This window comes from Leptopilina boulardi, unplaced genomic scaffold (assembly GCF_019393585.1).
Source record: "Leptopilina boulardi isolate dan_hultmark-lab unplaced genomic scaffold, ZJU_Lbou_2.1 LbouV2_371, whole genome shotgun sequence".
NCBI classification, from domain to species: Eukaryota; Metazoa; Arthropoda; class Insecta; order Hymenoptera; family Figitidae; genus Leptopilina; species Leptopilina boulardi.
The window spans coordinates 1564734-1580744 of NW_026137942.1; the positions used below are offsets into that span (position 1 = coordinate 1564734).

The 16011-nt window shown below is 27.0% G+C and overlaps 1 protein-coding gene across 1 annotated transcript in view; it reads right to left on the reverse strand.

Moving 5' to 3' along the window:
• Nucleotides 1-4441: 4441 nt before the first annotated feature.
• Nucleotides 4442-16011, reverse strand: part of LOC127287487 (DNA polymerase alpha subunit B) — a 38780-nt gene continuing 27210 nt past the window's right edge. Inside the window, exons 4-7 of the mRNA XM_051314447.1 lie at nt 11127-11206; nt 8093-8899; nt 5490-5693; nt 4442-5409 (exon numbers count right to left, since the gene is read on the reverse strand). Coding sequence (XP_051170404.1) covers nt 5091-5409; nt 5490-5693; nt 8093-8899; nt 11127-11206 — 1410 coding nt within the window. The 3' untranslated portion in view covers nt 4442-5090. The remainder of the gene's footprint in view (nt 5410-5489; nt 5694-8092; nt 8900-11126; nt 11207-16011) is intronic.

Sequence of the window (16011 nt, forward strand, 5' to 3'; positions counted from 1 at the left end):
TACAAACAAATAAGAAAAGTTTTTATCGTTGTCGACTTAAATTTACTCCACTGGATCTCTGAATTGTAGAATGTTGATATAGACCCATTAGTAAATTGTTACAAACCAGTTGTTAAATTTAGTCAATGACATTGATTAATTTAAATTAAACTGATTACTTGGGGATTTTCGGGGTCGTTGATCAGGAATTCGATTTCAGTTTTTCAAAATCCAAAATGGCGGACGAATTTGTAAAAAAATCGATTATTTTAAAAAATCTACAAATTTCCATATTTATATTAAAGATATTACAAATTTGTCCGCCATTTTGCATTTTGAAAAACTGACATCGAATTCGTGTTCAGCGACCCCGAAACCCCCGAGTAATCAGTTTAATTTCAATTATTCAATATCATTGCCTAAATTAACAATTTGTTTGTAACAATTTACTAATGGGTCTATATCAACATTCTACAATTCAGAGATCCAGTTTAAAGTGTTTTTTTGGTTCACTGTGAGGTACAGATTTTCACAATTGCTTTTATTTTTCCAAAAATCTAGAAATTTTTACTCACGGTTGACGTGGTTTAACTCTATTAAAGTTCGAAATTTGGATTTCTAAAATAGTAAAATAAATTGTTTTTTCTTTTTTGACAAATGTATTATAAGAGTATTCAAATTTTTAATTTTAAGGATATTTTTTTTATTTAATTTTGTCATTTTGTTTACATTCTTTTTTAAATTAACATACATTTCTGCCTTGCACTGGAAAAAAATGCTCTTTTTGTGTAAAAATCAAAGAATTATTGATAGAATTAACCAATTTTAATAAATATGTTAATGTTTGTTGATTACAGAAAACAGGATTAATATTGAGAAGGTAAAAAATAAATTTCCTTACCAATTAAAAATAATTGCAATTTGACAGTCTTAGAGAAAAAAATCATTTTTCGCCTGTAGTACTAAAAAATAGATTGAAAATCTAAAGTCAATATTGAACAATAAAAAGTGCGTTCAAAATAGGAAAAATCGATCGTTTTTGCTGGAGACTTGTTAACTAAAGGTTTTTCGGGTCGTTGTTTTGAATCGAAATCTAATATTCCTAAAGTCTTATACTTTTCGTTTTTCTCCAAGACAGTTATTAACGTTTAAAAATCGCGAAAATCAGTAAAGTGTCAATTTTCTTTTACAAATTTTTTATATTTATCAAGAAGGAAGAAAAATGAAAAAAAAATCTGAATGCAAGAGTGCGATTCCAGGTGAGATTTTGACTTTTTCGGAGTAGGTTAACCGATTGCAATAAAACTTTGGAATTTTGTTATATATAGTAAGACTAATCTTTAACGTAAATTCTTAGCTTAAAATATTTGTTAGTTTACGAGATTTGCAATAATAACAAAAAATTTTAAACTGCTATATCTTCCGTTCTAATAATCGGATTGAGGTCTACTTTTTTTTTAAATGTCAAGGAAAATGAGAGGAATAAATCTCTTTCAGAACAATTTTTTATAATTTTACAACTAAAAAAATTATTAAATAATAATTGCAGGGCCGGATTTAGACCTACGGGGGTCCTAAGCTCTAGACAGGAGTTACCGAAAAAGGGGCCTTAAGCACTCAGTCCTTTTGAAATTTGAGATAAAAAATTAGACAACTCAAATTTTAATATATATGGGCAAATCCACGAAACTTAATTTTTGTGATTTTCGAATCGAACACTTAAAAATCTGAATTATTTTAAATTAAAACTTTGGGTATCATTTTTTTTTGCTAAATTATATACAAAGGAACATTTATGTACAATATTAGAACAAAATATTTATTTGTGAAAGTGAAAAAATGCTTAAATTTCATTTGAATTTCTTGAAAAAGTTTATATTCTTAACGTTTTTATTTTTGCGGCGTGTAAAATCTGTCACTTCAGCTACTATGGAAATATCTAACAGACATATTTTGCCAAAAAAATTTCACTATCTCATTAGTGTACCACCACTAAACCTAAAAATACGAAGGTTTGATTGAGTGATAGCACTTTTAAAAAAAATTCAATTGAACGTCTTCTTATGAAAATATCTATTACGGCGTTGGATAAAAATAAAAGTCCAATGCATTTCTTAAAAGGTGATGAAAAATCAAAACTTTTAAGACCTTCTTCAATGATGTGCCTCTGATTGTATTCCTGTGGCAACAATTTAAAGATGATAATAAAAATCGTGATTTCATTTAAATTTATACATTTTTGAAAGGCACAACTGCATTTTTGCTTTAAAAGGGTCAATCTATGGTGTGATCGAAACATCTTCATACATATATTTGAACACAAAAACGCCGCTTAAGGATTTTGAGTGAAATAAATTTTATTAAGTTATGAATATGCTGAAAAAAATTTTTTGCAGTCTTTACCCACTCTTTTCTCAAAATTTTGACGTGCTAAACAAATTTGGGTGCCAGAATCGTGTTCAGAAGACGAAAATACTTTGGAAACCACTCCGTTATCAAAAATAAAAAAAGTTAAATTTTTCAATTTTATATGTAATTTATTAACATTAAAGTGTTTAAAGAGTTAAACATTGACGGCGTGAGCTAAAAATGAATCACGCATTTGAATTTGTAGTGCTAAAATGTATTTAAACGTGTATACAAAGTGACATCAATGTGCCTGCAAATTAAAAAAAGCAATTTTTTTTTCTTTAAAGTTAAAAGTTTAGTGGATTTGCCCATATGATGTACTGCATGCCAAAGTGAAAGTCCATCTGCAATTGCATTTCCGATTTTTTTTCTGTTTGTACTAATTTAGACTAGCTTCCATGAATTTTTTCAAATTTTTTTAGCAAGCCGTGTTAGAGTTATTGAATTTTGAAAATTAGAGAATTTTTATAACTTAATTTTTGAATGCTCAAAACTTACTTAAAAATGCAACAATTTTTAAAGTCTTTTTTTCAAAATGTGTGTTTTTAAACGTTCTTTAAAAAAAATCGAAATTTTTTTAAACAATATTACAATCAAATTTTTGAGTTTTAATGATAAAAAGTCTATATATATACTATATAACTAACTCTACTATAAAAACTATACTATACTATAAAAAAACCAAAAACATTTTTAAAAAATTCAAAACTCAAAAATTGTTGAAAAATTCCGAAAATATTGTAAAAATTGTTTGACCATTATCGGGAAAAATAATTTGAAAAAAATCGATCAGTACGTCAAATGAAGAAAATGACTTTTTATCATTAAAACTCAAAAATTTAACAGTAATATCGTATAAAAAAAATTTCGATTTTTTTTTAAAAGAATGTTTAAAAACACACATTTTGAAAAAAAGACTTTTAAAATTGATGCATTTTTAAGGAAGTTATGAGCATTCTAAAATTAAAAGTCATGAAAATTCTCTAATTTTTAGAATTCTATAACTCGAAATCGGCTTGCTAAAAAAATTTGAAAAAATTCATGGAAGTTAGTCTCAATTAGTACTAATAGAAAAAAATTCTCAAAAAAATTCGTAGATGCAGTTGCAGATGGACTTTCACTTTGGCGAGGAATACATCATATGTATTTTAATTTTGTTAAAATAATAATTTGTATATAAACATTTATTAATTTTTATTAAAAAACATTTATTTGAAAAAGAATTTAGCATTTAAAAAAATTTGTGGGCCCCCCGGCAAGCCGGGGCCCTAAGCAACTGCTTATTTGCTTACATATAAATCCGGCCCTGAATAATTGAATAAATTTCAAGCGACAATCTAAAATTCAATCACTTAAACGCTAAAATGATCTTACCAGTGTTTTCTTTAATGTTCCAAAGGAATCCAATTGTAAATGCAAGTTTAACTTCTTTAATTTTAATAATTTACGAGTATAAACAATTGCGATTTCTGCTAGTTGACGTGCAGACGACATTGCGCACGCAGCATTCTCACGTAACCAACTGACGTGATTCGTGGACTAAATTGGCTATGTGAGAATGCTGCGTGCGCAATGTCGTCTGCACGTCAACTAGCAGAAATCGCAATTGTTTATACTCGTAAATTATTAAAATTAACAAAGTTAAACTTGCATTTACAATTGGATTCCTTTGGAACATTAAAGAAAACACTGGTAAGATCATTTTAGCGTTTAAGTGATTGAATTTTAGATTGTCGCTTGAAATTTATTCAATTATTATTTAATAATTTTTTTAGTTGTAAAATTTTAAAAAATTGTTCTGAAAGAGATTTATTTTTCTCATTTTCCTTGACATTTTAAAAAAAAGTAGACCTCAATCCGATTATTAGAACGGAAGATACAGCAGTTAAAATTTTTTTGTTATTATTGCAAATCTCGTAAACTAACGAATATTTTAAGCTGAAATTTACGTTAAAGATTAGTCTTACTATATATAACAAAATTCCAAAGTTTTATTGCAATCGGTTAACCTACTCCGAAAAAGTCAAAATCTCACCTGGAATCGCACAAGTACTTTATGTTTCGTATAACTTTTTATTTAATTTAATGAAAAGAAGCATCCCAAACAAATTTTGTTTTTTTGTCAAAGAAATATGTTAAAGTACACATAAAAACAAATATTTATGATAGGATTTTAGGTCTGTGTAATGCGTGGTTCCCATGTTATCAGGGGCTCAATTTTTTTGTAGCATATATTTTTCAAATGGCAATAACTTTTACCCGAATCAATAGATTCTAAAACATACCTACCTTTGAAAAAATATTTTACATGTCAAAATACAATGTAATAATAAATTTCTTTTATTTAAATTGTCATTTTAAAAAGTTTGACATTTCTCTTTTCTGTAACTTTAAAACTGTAAAACTGCCCATCAAATTATGCATCTATTTCTATTTTTCATCAAAGTGTTCTTTATGAAACATTAATTCAGTAAAACATCGTATTAGGTGTTTATATTTATTACAATAAAACGGTCTTAACATAAAGAAAATATTAATTTTAAATTAAAAAATATATATATATATATTTAAGTTCCTTAACTTTTAAAATGTACAAATATAAAAATAACAAGAAAAATAATATTTTACATAATACAGTTCTTGCTTGAATTAATTGATATTAGTAATGTTTTTATTCCAAATAATTAAATTTTCGAATGATTTTATACTTTTAAAATTTCACAAGTAATGTGACTTTGGTCCCATTTTTGTTCTTTTGAAGAATTAATATGCATCCTAGCAAAGGAATGCTTGCACAATCGTTGTGGATTTATAACTACGCATCCATTTATAGATTTACAAAAATTTCCCATATCAGATGGCAGAATTAAAATATGAGGTTGTTTCTTCATGAAGGCGTAATTCTTCCAAAGATTAGTGTCTACGTTCACCTCTTCAGCTGGCGGATACAGTGGATAGAAACAAGCTTGCGACAAAATGTGATTGGCTACACGGTGCAATTTACTGAGTTTAATAGAATTCCTGTAACGAAATATTCAAATTTCTCAAATGTGAGGTTTCAAAATGAGAAACACCAATTGAAAACAAGTCTCGATACTTACGAACTCAATTCTTCATTGCCAAGATGTTTGAAAATATCAACAGCAGTAATTCCAATCGTTAATCCATCGATGTCTAAAACACAAGGATCTGGCATGGAGTGTAAATTTGAAATCGATCTTGGTAAGTAATAATTCGGAGTCGGATAAATTGGTTCGTGATGAGCATCTCGAGACGAAGGAACGATTACTACTTGAGTGCATTTCCTAGAAAATAACGAAAAATAACATAATCACACAAAAAAATTCAGGTTCTGAACTCGAGGTCAAACCATGACTATTTTGTTTTTGGGATCGCTGAAATAAAATCTGAAGTCAATTTAAAGGGAGTGACAACCTTCATTTTGAATCCTTTACATTTTAATGATCGTAGGAAGATATATTTTATTTCTTGCATCATTTGGGTCCTACATACATACAGGATGGTCAAAAAAAATTAATATTTTAAATATCAATTTTGACTTTTTTTCCTCGCTTTTTTAATGATTCTTAAGAATCTCTCGCATGGATATTCAAAAATTTTAATTTTTTCAAAAAAACAAAGAAAAATATGAGTTAAAACATCATTGCACTCTTCTATTAAATATGTATCTTCTTTCACAATTTTAAGTATTTTTCATTGTCAAATTTTTTTCCACACTTTTTTAATGATTCTTTAGAATCACTCGCATGGATTTTCAAAAAAATTATATTAATTTTTTCAAAAAATAAAAATTTTTAAATGGTAAAAAAATAAAATTTTTTTTTTACCACCTTATATGTTTTTAGAACCCAAAATGATGCAAGAAAAAAAATATAACCTCGTTTAGTAATTTAAATTTAAGTGGGTCAAAATAAAGATTGTGACTCCCCTTAATCCCATCGCGTCAGGGCGTCAGACTTTTGACATAACCTCGAAAAAATCCCAAAATTTGATTTTTAAAGTTTATTTTAAAATAATATGTCAAAGCCTGACGTGATGGGATTAAATAGACTTCTGATTCGTTATGTCAACAGGGTGTCTAACAACTGATAGGAAAAACATTCCCTGACTTTTTACTAACCTAAATTCCACTAAATATTTTTTATTTTAATCAAATAAAATTTATTTTGATACAATTAAATCATTTACCTGCCTATAATCCACTAATTTCATATGTATTTGAACCAAATAAATAATGTTTCGTAAAAAAAAAAATACTTAAGTGAAATAAATAAACTAATTGGGGACGTATAAATGTTCTCAACATTTAATTTAAACGAATTTTTACGGCGTCAAATCTTAAATTATCAAATTTTAATTTAGTAAAATTATATAAAACAGATTTTCTTGAACATCGAATTTCAAATTAAGAAAATAAAGCAAATTTTTTTTAACAGAATTGTTATTTTAGTAAATTTCGATTTATCAAAAATGTTTACTTAACAGAATTGTCATTGAATAAATCCACAATTAACCCTTTGAAGGGCACATTTTTCCAAAAAGTAATCACACGTACAGGAGTACTGAAAAATATGTAGAAAATACAGAAAAAACTAAAAGCAAATAGGAGGTACGTACACGTACCACCGCCCCTAAAAGGGTCAATTTGAAATTAATTAATTTAAATTTTTAAAAAAGTATTAGAAAAAATGCTTTATAAGAGTTTTGCTAAATAGACATTTTTTTAAATCGAATTTTAGTTAAATGTAAATTATTCGATAAAAAAATTTTGCATAATATAAAATCTACTTTATACAATTTTGCTAAATAGAAATTCGATAATTTAATTTTTTGGTACCAAAAAGATTATGTATTTTTTAAGATATTTTTGACAAAGATATCTTGATACTAGCAAAGATATTAAAAGTAAACTTTATTATCATATCTTCTAAAAAATGATTAAATATTTCTAATAATTATTAAATATCTATTTATTTGCAATTTTAAGATAAGAATCCGACTAAATAGTTATAATTTTTCATAACATAGCAAAATTATTATTTTTGACCAAAAGAAGTCCATGTGGACATTTAGGGGGGGAGGGGTTTTTTCCAAAAGTCCACGATTATCCGCGAGGGGATAGGGAGGGTCAAAAAGTGATTAAAAATTGTCCACGTGGTATATTTCACTGAAAAAAATTAATTAATTGTTCCAAGTTTAAAAAATCATTTATTAGATTCAATAAATAGTAGTAAATAATTATTTACCTAATGAAGATAGGATATATCACATGCTTAATAATTGAGTGGAAAGGCCAACTTTTTAATTTGCATTGCTTTGGGAGAAAAGTAAAAAAAAACTTGAAACTGACTTCAGATTCGGTTTCAGCGTTCTCAAAAACATAAACTAGTCATGGTTTGACCTCGAGCTTAGAACATGAATACTTTTTTTGTGCCTGTGTTATCAAATAAATAAAATGCCAAAGACGTACCGTTGTTGTCCCAGTCGCTGTCAATTTTTACAAATATCTCATATAATAATTTAAATTATTTTTCAACAATATTTTATTCTTTTTGGCATGCAATTGACTTATTACTCGAAGTAAACTAGTAAAAGAAAATAATTTAAAATAATTTTCTTTAAAATTAAACTGGACGGAAACTGGGACAGCCACGCGGTAATCGATTAAAGCAAATTTCCTTACTCGTTTAGACTCTCCATTACGGTACTGATCATTTTTTCGAATAAATCCTGATGTGTTCCAAAATCATGTACATTTTCAATCAGCGGATGTGTATACTCAACGAATGGCCCAATTAAAATAAGAACATGTGGCTCTTCTTCCTTTATTCGCTCCAGAAGATTCATCAAAGGTTCGTAGTTCAAATTGTCAATTGAAGTAAACGGTCCAGCCGCAACCGTTATTATGATATCGTTTGTTAGATTAGGAGTATCTGCAGGTTCAGCGTATCCAGCGGAGAAAACATTTTTTACTTCGAGTACATTCCCTGACATGTTCACGCCTTCCATTGCTATTATTTGACCGGGGAAAATAGAATATTCCGAAACTTGAGTTAAATTTATCGGCACAATACTTGACTTGATTCTCTTTTCACCAATTTGATCATGATAAAAGCAAATCCCTTCCAATTCTGTTGATACTTTGTTTAACTTTCCATGCATGTCGCAACGAATTCGTCCCCAGGTTACAAAATTTGTTTGGCTAATAGTTCTCACGTCCGGCGTACACAGCAGTTTATTTTCCTTTATTTTTTCCCACCTTTTGCATATTTCCTTTCCCAGTTTCATGTAAGTAACTGCTCGTTGAACGGTTCCATCGGAGACAACGTCGAACATGTACATAGCATCGCTTGGTATATGCGCTTGAAAATCAGCCATTTTTATGTTCACTTTAAATTGCTTCTGACTCTTCCATACTGCACGCTTTTCTCCAAAAGTAACCGTAACTTTCCCAGGTCCAGTTCTTGAACTGTAACGACTCGGTGTACTTCTAATTAAAGAAAAAGATGTTTAGAAACTCTTAAAAAAGTTGCAGTTATGTAAAAATTATGCTTTCAAGTAGTGTCAATTATGCTGTTATTGTGCTCTTAAAAGTTTAATTCTATGCACTGAATTTGTTGGAATTTCTACGGTGTCGAAATTGAGGCTTCCAATTCAAGAACCGATCGGACGCTCGGACGCACGCGCTAATACCAGTCGGGTAGCAGTGAGCGGTCCAGAGGCGCTCATTTCTCACTGACTGGTATTAAAGCGTCCGACCGGTTCTTGAATTGGGAGCCTCAATTAATAAGCTAGATTTTATATATTACCGAAATTTATAAAGTAAAATTTATATTGAATTGAATTTTTATATTTAAGAATTTTTATTTAACTGAATTCATAATGTCCGAAAAAAGTATCCAACAGTAAAATTTTGGCGGGGATTTTAAAATTAATCAATCACAATTTTCTCAATTATTTCTGATTAGTTAATTTTTAAATTCGCGCCAAAACTTTTCTGTCGGATATTTGGTCGGCCATTTGCAATTTCGGTCAAATGAAAATTTGGTGACTTGATAATTCTCTCAAATGACAATTCGTACAACTGAATGTTCCGACAAATAAAGTATCGATAAAATGGAGATTCTGATATTTAAAAATTCGTCTAAGTAGAAATTCTATTAAAAGAATATTCTGTTGACTGAATTCGTTTTAAATCAGGCAGGCTGAATTTTTTCAGTGCTGCAAATTTATTAGTTGCATGTCATATTTTTTAGACTAATTAGAAACTTTAATTTTTTCTTTTTAGGCCTGAAAGAGCTTTCACTCTTCTGCAAAAATCCGGTAAGAAAATTAAAAAATATTTATAAATAACAAAATGGCGGCCATTTTACTAAAAAAAACTTTTATTTACGAAATTTATTTATAACTAGTGTATTTTTTAGAAAAAGTGAAATTTTTGTTTAAAATTTTTTTTTTAATTTTTCTCTTTAACCAGCTTCGGGCACAAGTTATATTCTTATGGAAAATGTTCTTTAATATGAAGAAAATTTTTCATAAAAATTTGAGCCAAAAGAATGGTGGGGTTTTTGAGCAATTTCAATTTAAAGTTTTTTAATAAATTGGACGCCATTTTGTTATTTATCAATGTTTTTTAATTTTCTTACCGGATTTTTGAAGAAGAGTGAAAGCTCTTGCAGATCTAAAAAGAAAGAATTAAATATGACAAAATGACACTTGAACGATTTTTTTTCTTATTAATTTTAAGATATAAATGACTTTTTTGTCTAAAAATCATTAAAAATCAACGTACATGAAATAAATTTTCAATATATACAATTTATTTCTTAAAAAACACAAGGGAAAATCACCCATATATAATAAATTTAAAATTGAATTATTAAAACGAAAATGTATTTAAAATTTCAACTAACACAGGCCTCGGATAGACTTTTATAGTTTAAAACATAGGATTTACTTTTTAAAGTCGTAAAACAATATACATATTTTGATATGAAAAATAGAATTATTCTTTTTCTTGTTTCATAGGAAACATTAAATTTAAAGAACACATTTTAGATGTCTTAAAAATGAATAAATCTTTTTTTTTGATGAAATAACATCTTAAATCAACAATCTATTACCGATTTTATTTATCAGAGATTTTTTCTTTAAAAAATATAACCTTAAATTTAAGGATTCTTTTTTATGAATATTCATCAGAATAGGCTGTTCAGTTTTCTTGCTTTCTAAGTTACTCTTAAGTTTCTTCTTTGGTTTTTTATTTTTCGATTTGCTTTTTCTTTTTGTTGACTGTTCAGTAGCACCAACTTTCTCATTTTTATTTTTCTGATTAGAATTTGATTTATTTTTTATATAGTCTGTCCAATACTCGTTTGTTTTTATCTTCTAATTGTTTAGAAATTTTATTGATGTCTTTATCTATCACTGTAAAAAGAAAGGTATTAATTTAGTACTGACTTCAGGTACTAAATTGTCATTAGTTCTATTTTGATACCTAAAATCGGTACTGTTTTAGTACTTTTCGGTACTGTTTTAGAACTTTCTTTTTACAGTGTAAATTTTATTCAATAGTGCAGTTTCAAATAACTTGAAAGTTAAAAAAAAAAATTTCAGTGAAAAAAGACAAGTATAATTGCATTCTACTTTAAAAAAAGTCGAAAAAATCGTACAACCCGAGGCCTGCAGACTTATTCTAAAAGAATTTATTTACTTACGGGGAAAAAGTTTCTATAGCGAAAACCTTATTGTCCGGTCCAGAATTTCCAAAATGCGGACTCCTTTGCCTCTTAGAATTCTTTAAATAAAAAAAAAAACAGCTTATATATAACCAAAATAAAGAAAAATCTGGAGCGTAAATTGTTTATAATTGCAATTAAACAACTCGTTTACAATAATAAAATACTCATGAAACGTTCCAAAATGGGCTGCCATAGACGAGTGTGTATCTAGTCACGAAATTAAATAAAACGTGCACCAAATTCATACTCGTCTATGAATTTGCCATTGCTCTAAATGGAACGCTAATCCAAAACTTTATACATATTAAAATTGTTGATCCAAACACAATATACTATTTTAAATAAATTTCATCTTTTCAAGTAGTGTTCGTAGATGCACTTAAATTTCCTATTTACGACTAAAGTTAAAACAAAGAAATCTAAAAAAATATGTTTTGATAAAAGTGAGGTAAATTGTTCATCGTTAATACTTTTTATAATTAAGGAATCAATATTTCTTATTAGGGAATTTCTAAAAAAATGTCCAGTTATTTTTTTTTTAATATTTATTGTGGCAAAACTTATGTGTATGATATTTGTAAAAATAGATTTGTTTATTAAAATATTAGAAGCACTGTAACTTGGTTGCTTGTAAAAGAACAATAGGTATTTACATTCATACGTTTAAATATAAACAAACTTTTTTTAATTTTTACATTGAGCTAGAATATTTAAGTCAGTCTTTTACTAAAACGTTTTCTTTATGTAGACAAATATTTAATTTATTCTTATTAATTGAAGAAAAATATTTCTCAGAACATAAAATTGTCCTTAATTTTCTTCATAAAATTTTTTTAACTCACTTTTTCATCTTTTGAGACCTATGAATAGTGCCTGAAATTTGAATTTTACTGATAGAAATAACTGGTCAATACTGTCAGAATTATTTGTTTGTTTACCATACAAAATGATTGGAATAGATACAGCCATACGTGATGGCTATTTTAATCAAAAATGAAAAATCTAAACATAACAAAAGACATAACATAACATTGTGAATTAACCTTATATACTTTGACATATTTTCGTGTCAAGATTAATCAACCTGTGTTAGGGTCAGCCGGGGTAAATCCGAACGCTTTTAGTAAGTTTCAACAATAACATAAGTTTTTTCTTTAAAAAGACAATACTTCCGGTATTCTGGTGCATGAAGTTGTTACTTTACTTCCATAGAACAATTCTATGGGGTAGCAAAATTTTTTGATAAATTATAATCGCAGGAAATTTAGCGTTCGTATTTAGCTCGATACTTTGCAACTTTCCTAAAATACCGTAAATACGAACGCCACTGTATTTCAGAAAATTCTTAGGGAAAATAAATTTAAAGTATTACAATTGTTAAACTTATATAAAAACTCAAAAAAATACGATAATAAACCTATTATGTATAATAATGCATCATATATAAATACAAAAATCAAACAGGTTAAAAATTAAAACCTTCAATAACTTTATCAAATCATAACGGATTTTTGAAAAACTTGGTATATAAAGTATTTTGGAGTGATTGAATGTAAATACAAAAATAAAAGTCAAATTTTTTAAATTCAATATGGCGGACTTTCCTTAAACTTATTTTTAAAAATGATCAAATTTGCTAACTCCAAATTCGTAATCAGCGACCCTGAAACCCCCCGAGTAACAATTTTCGAGCGAATCCAATGAATTTTTTAAGTCTCGTCCGCCATTTTGAATTTTGAAAAACTGACTTCAAATTGGTAATCAGCGACCCCAAAAACCGTAGAATACCAAATTTTATTAAGATCCTGAAAAACTTTTTTCAACAAACCATTTGGCAAAAAAAGTGGAACACTCCTTCGAGAGAACAGAGATTAAGTTTCTGCTAATTAATTACTAACGAGGATACATATAGAAAGAAAAACTTTTTTTATGTACTTTTATAATGTTAAAATAATAGTGTTATCAAATAAAAACAATTTTTGATATAAGAAAAAATTATTGACCCTATTTGAATTTAATTAGATAAAATTTTTTTTTGAGGCGCCGTAAAAACTTGTAATCACTAGTTGTCAAAATCACCACTAGTTCGAAAAACAGTAAACAAAATGATAAGTTTTTAAATTAAAAAAACAATTGTCAAAATTTTTATTAAGCCTAATAACAATTTAACAGATTTTTATTTTTTAATAATTGGCGTTTGTTATAAATGATTGAAATATAAAAATACATTTATCCTTATTTATATTTGACGGAAGTGACGTTTCATAAAAGTTTTATTTAATCGAACCTACAAATATCACTAGTGATTATAAGTTTTTACGGCCCCTCGTTTTCTTTGAGTCGAATTTATATTTGTTCAAATTATTTTTTTGCCTTAGGTATTTAGAATTTCTATTAAACAAATGAAAATTCTATGTAATTAAATTTTATCTAATAAAACTGCTGTCAAGTTGAAATATAAACTTTTTGTGTTCATTTGATGAAAACTTTGCTTCCTCATGGAGATTTATTGTGATAAATTTATGATAACTTATTTAGTATTATAATAATTTTAAAAAAGTGTTAAGTTGTAGTTTCTGTGTGTTTTAGATTTTTAACATCAATAAATTCGTAATATTTTATAATAAAAGATTCAATAATAGGTCAATTGATTCGTTTTTTAACATTTTCTAAGTTGTTTATGACAATTTTAAAGTTACACAAAGATTTTTAAATAAATAATGCAAAAAAATCAGGTTTTTCAACATTTTTCAATTTAAATAAGTTAATAACTTTGGATAAAATAATAGTAGAATATTAGCTAGTAGGTCAAAAGATTCATCTTAAAAAAACTCTACAAAATAAAAGAAAAATATTCATAGGTCATTATGATGTTAATACATTTTTTTAAGTTATAGTCAAAAAACGATTTTAAACAAATTTTTAAATGCAAAAAAATAAATAATTAATCATAGTACTCTCATTATTTGTCCGCCAGTGAGACCTATAAATTAAAAAAAAATGTATCTTATACTATTCGAGATATTTATAAAAATGTAATTATATACTCACACACACGAAACGACATTTTTTATAAATGTGAATTTTGGATTACTAATTATTAAAATATGTAAACAATTGTTAATTTGGAATTTTATTACTGCCAATATTCAAATAATAATTTTTGTATCACTAACTACTAAAGTTGTATTTTACACACGTAAAATGGTGTGTAAAGTGTATCTTTTTAACTTATCACTTTTTATGATGATATAACTCAATATAGGTAATGAAAGATTGAGAAAGAGAATCATTCTCAGAAAGAAAGTAACAAAGAGATCAAGAGAAGTTCATTTCTGAAGATTCACTTAAATTTTAATACGTAGATATATTTTTTTAATTAAGTTTCTCGGTCATTCAACTCATGCATTAAATTTGATTGTGTGATTTGCATCACACATGCAATCACTAATTTTACAAACTGGTATTATAAATAAGTTGTTATATATTTTGATATACCAATTAAAGTATTTTAATTTCTTTTTTTATTTCTTTTCTTAGGAACAATTGAGAGTCCACATTGAGAAACCGGTTATTGAATTGAAAACATTTTTTTTTTAATTTTATTTTTTTGTTAGTATATTCCAATAGAGAATTTTGTGCATCATTTATCTGAATAAAAAACATTTCCCTATAGTGGATTTCATGTCAAATGTTTTGATGAAAGAATATTATTTGTTAAATCGACTCTATTTTTTGTAAGAGAGTTGTTCTATGGATTAATAATTTATCAGCCAAATATTTTGTAATTTTATGGAAAATTGTTGAAGTGGAGGACTGAAGTTTCAAACTTCATCGTGACACGTTCTATTTAGGTTTTTTATTATACTAAAACGGAAATAAAAAAAAATTTCAGGACATGATTGTGATGAAAAAAGCAAAAATATTTGCTATTTAAATAAGTGCTATAGACATTTGTCTCAGATTGCTTACTGCCAAATCATGTTTGCGACAGTAAAATATTTTTTTATTCTTTCAATTGAATATTCCTGTCATTGTAAGATATTTTCATGCTCTTTACGATAAAGCCTTCAACTTAATGAAAAAAAAATTGTTGTTTATTCAATGAAGATAAATAAAAACACTTCCCTACTTAATAAAAATAAAAAAAAAATTATTTATCCATGAAAAATTGACTCTTTTTAATGTCATTGAGAAAAAAGAGAAAAATAATTATTTTACGTGTTGCTTTTTCTTGAATGTACTTAATGAGTGTGGATCTAGTCACAACTTGATTGACTGTGCACTAGACCATCACCCACTCGGCACAAACAGACTGCTTCTGGGTTATCTCCCTGCTTTTTCTATAGTTGACGTTTCTTCGGCTTGGTGCTCATTCTTATTCCTATTTAATGTCGCTAATTAATTGTTGTTTTAAAGACCTACTATAAATTATGTGTTATTAGATACAGTGAAAAGTAATTAAAAAGAAAATTTCTTAAAATAAACCAAACCCCACCTCTACTCGGGTTATGGCTTAGATTTTATTTATTTATTTTACAGTCATTTTTTTACATGACTTTTTATTTGAAAGAATTTTAATTCTATAGAACTTTATGTGATTCGAATTTTTAAATGACAAATTCTAATTCACCGAATTTCAAATTTGTACGAATTTTTAATTGATAGAATTATTGAGACGCCGAATTTTTATTTGTCCGAAATTACAAATTGCCGAACAAAGAATCGACAAAAAGATATCGGTGCAATGTTTAATATTAACCAATCACGATTTTCTTGATTATTTCTAATTGGTCAATTTTAAAAATTGCGCCGAATTGTTCGGCAATTTGTAATTTAGGACAAATAAAAATTAGGCGTC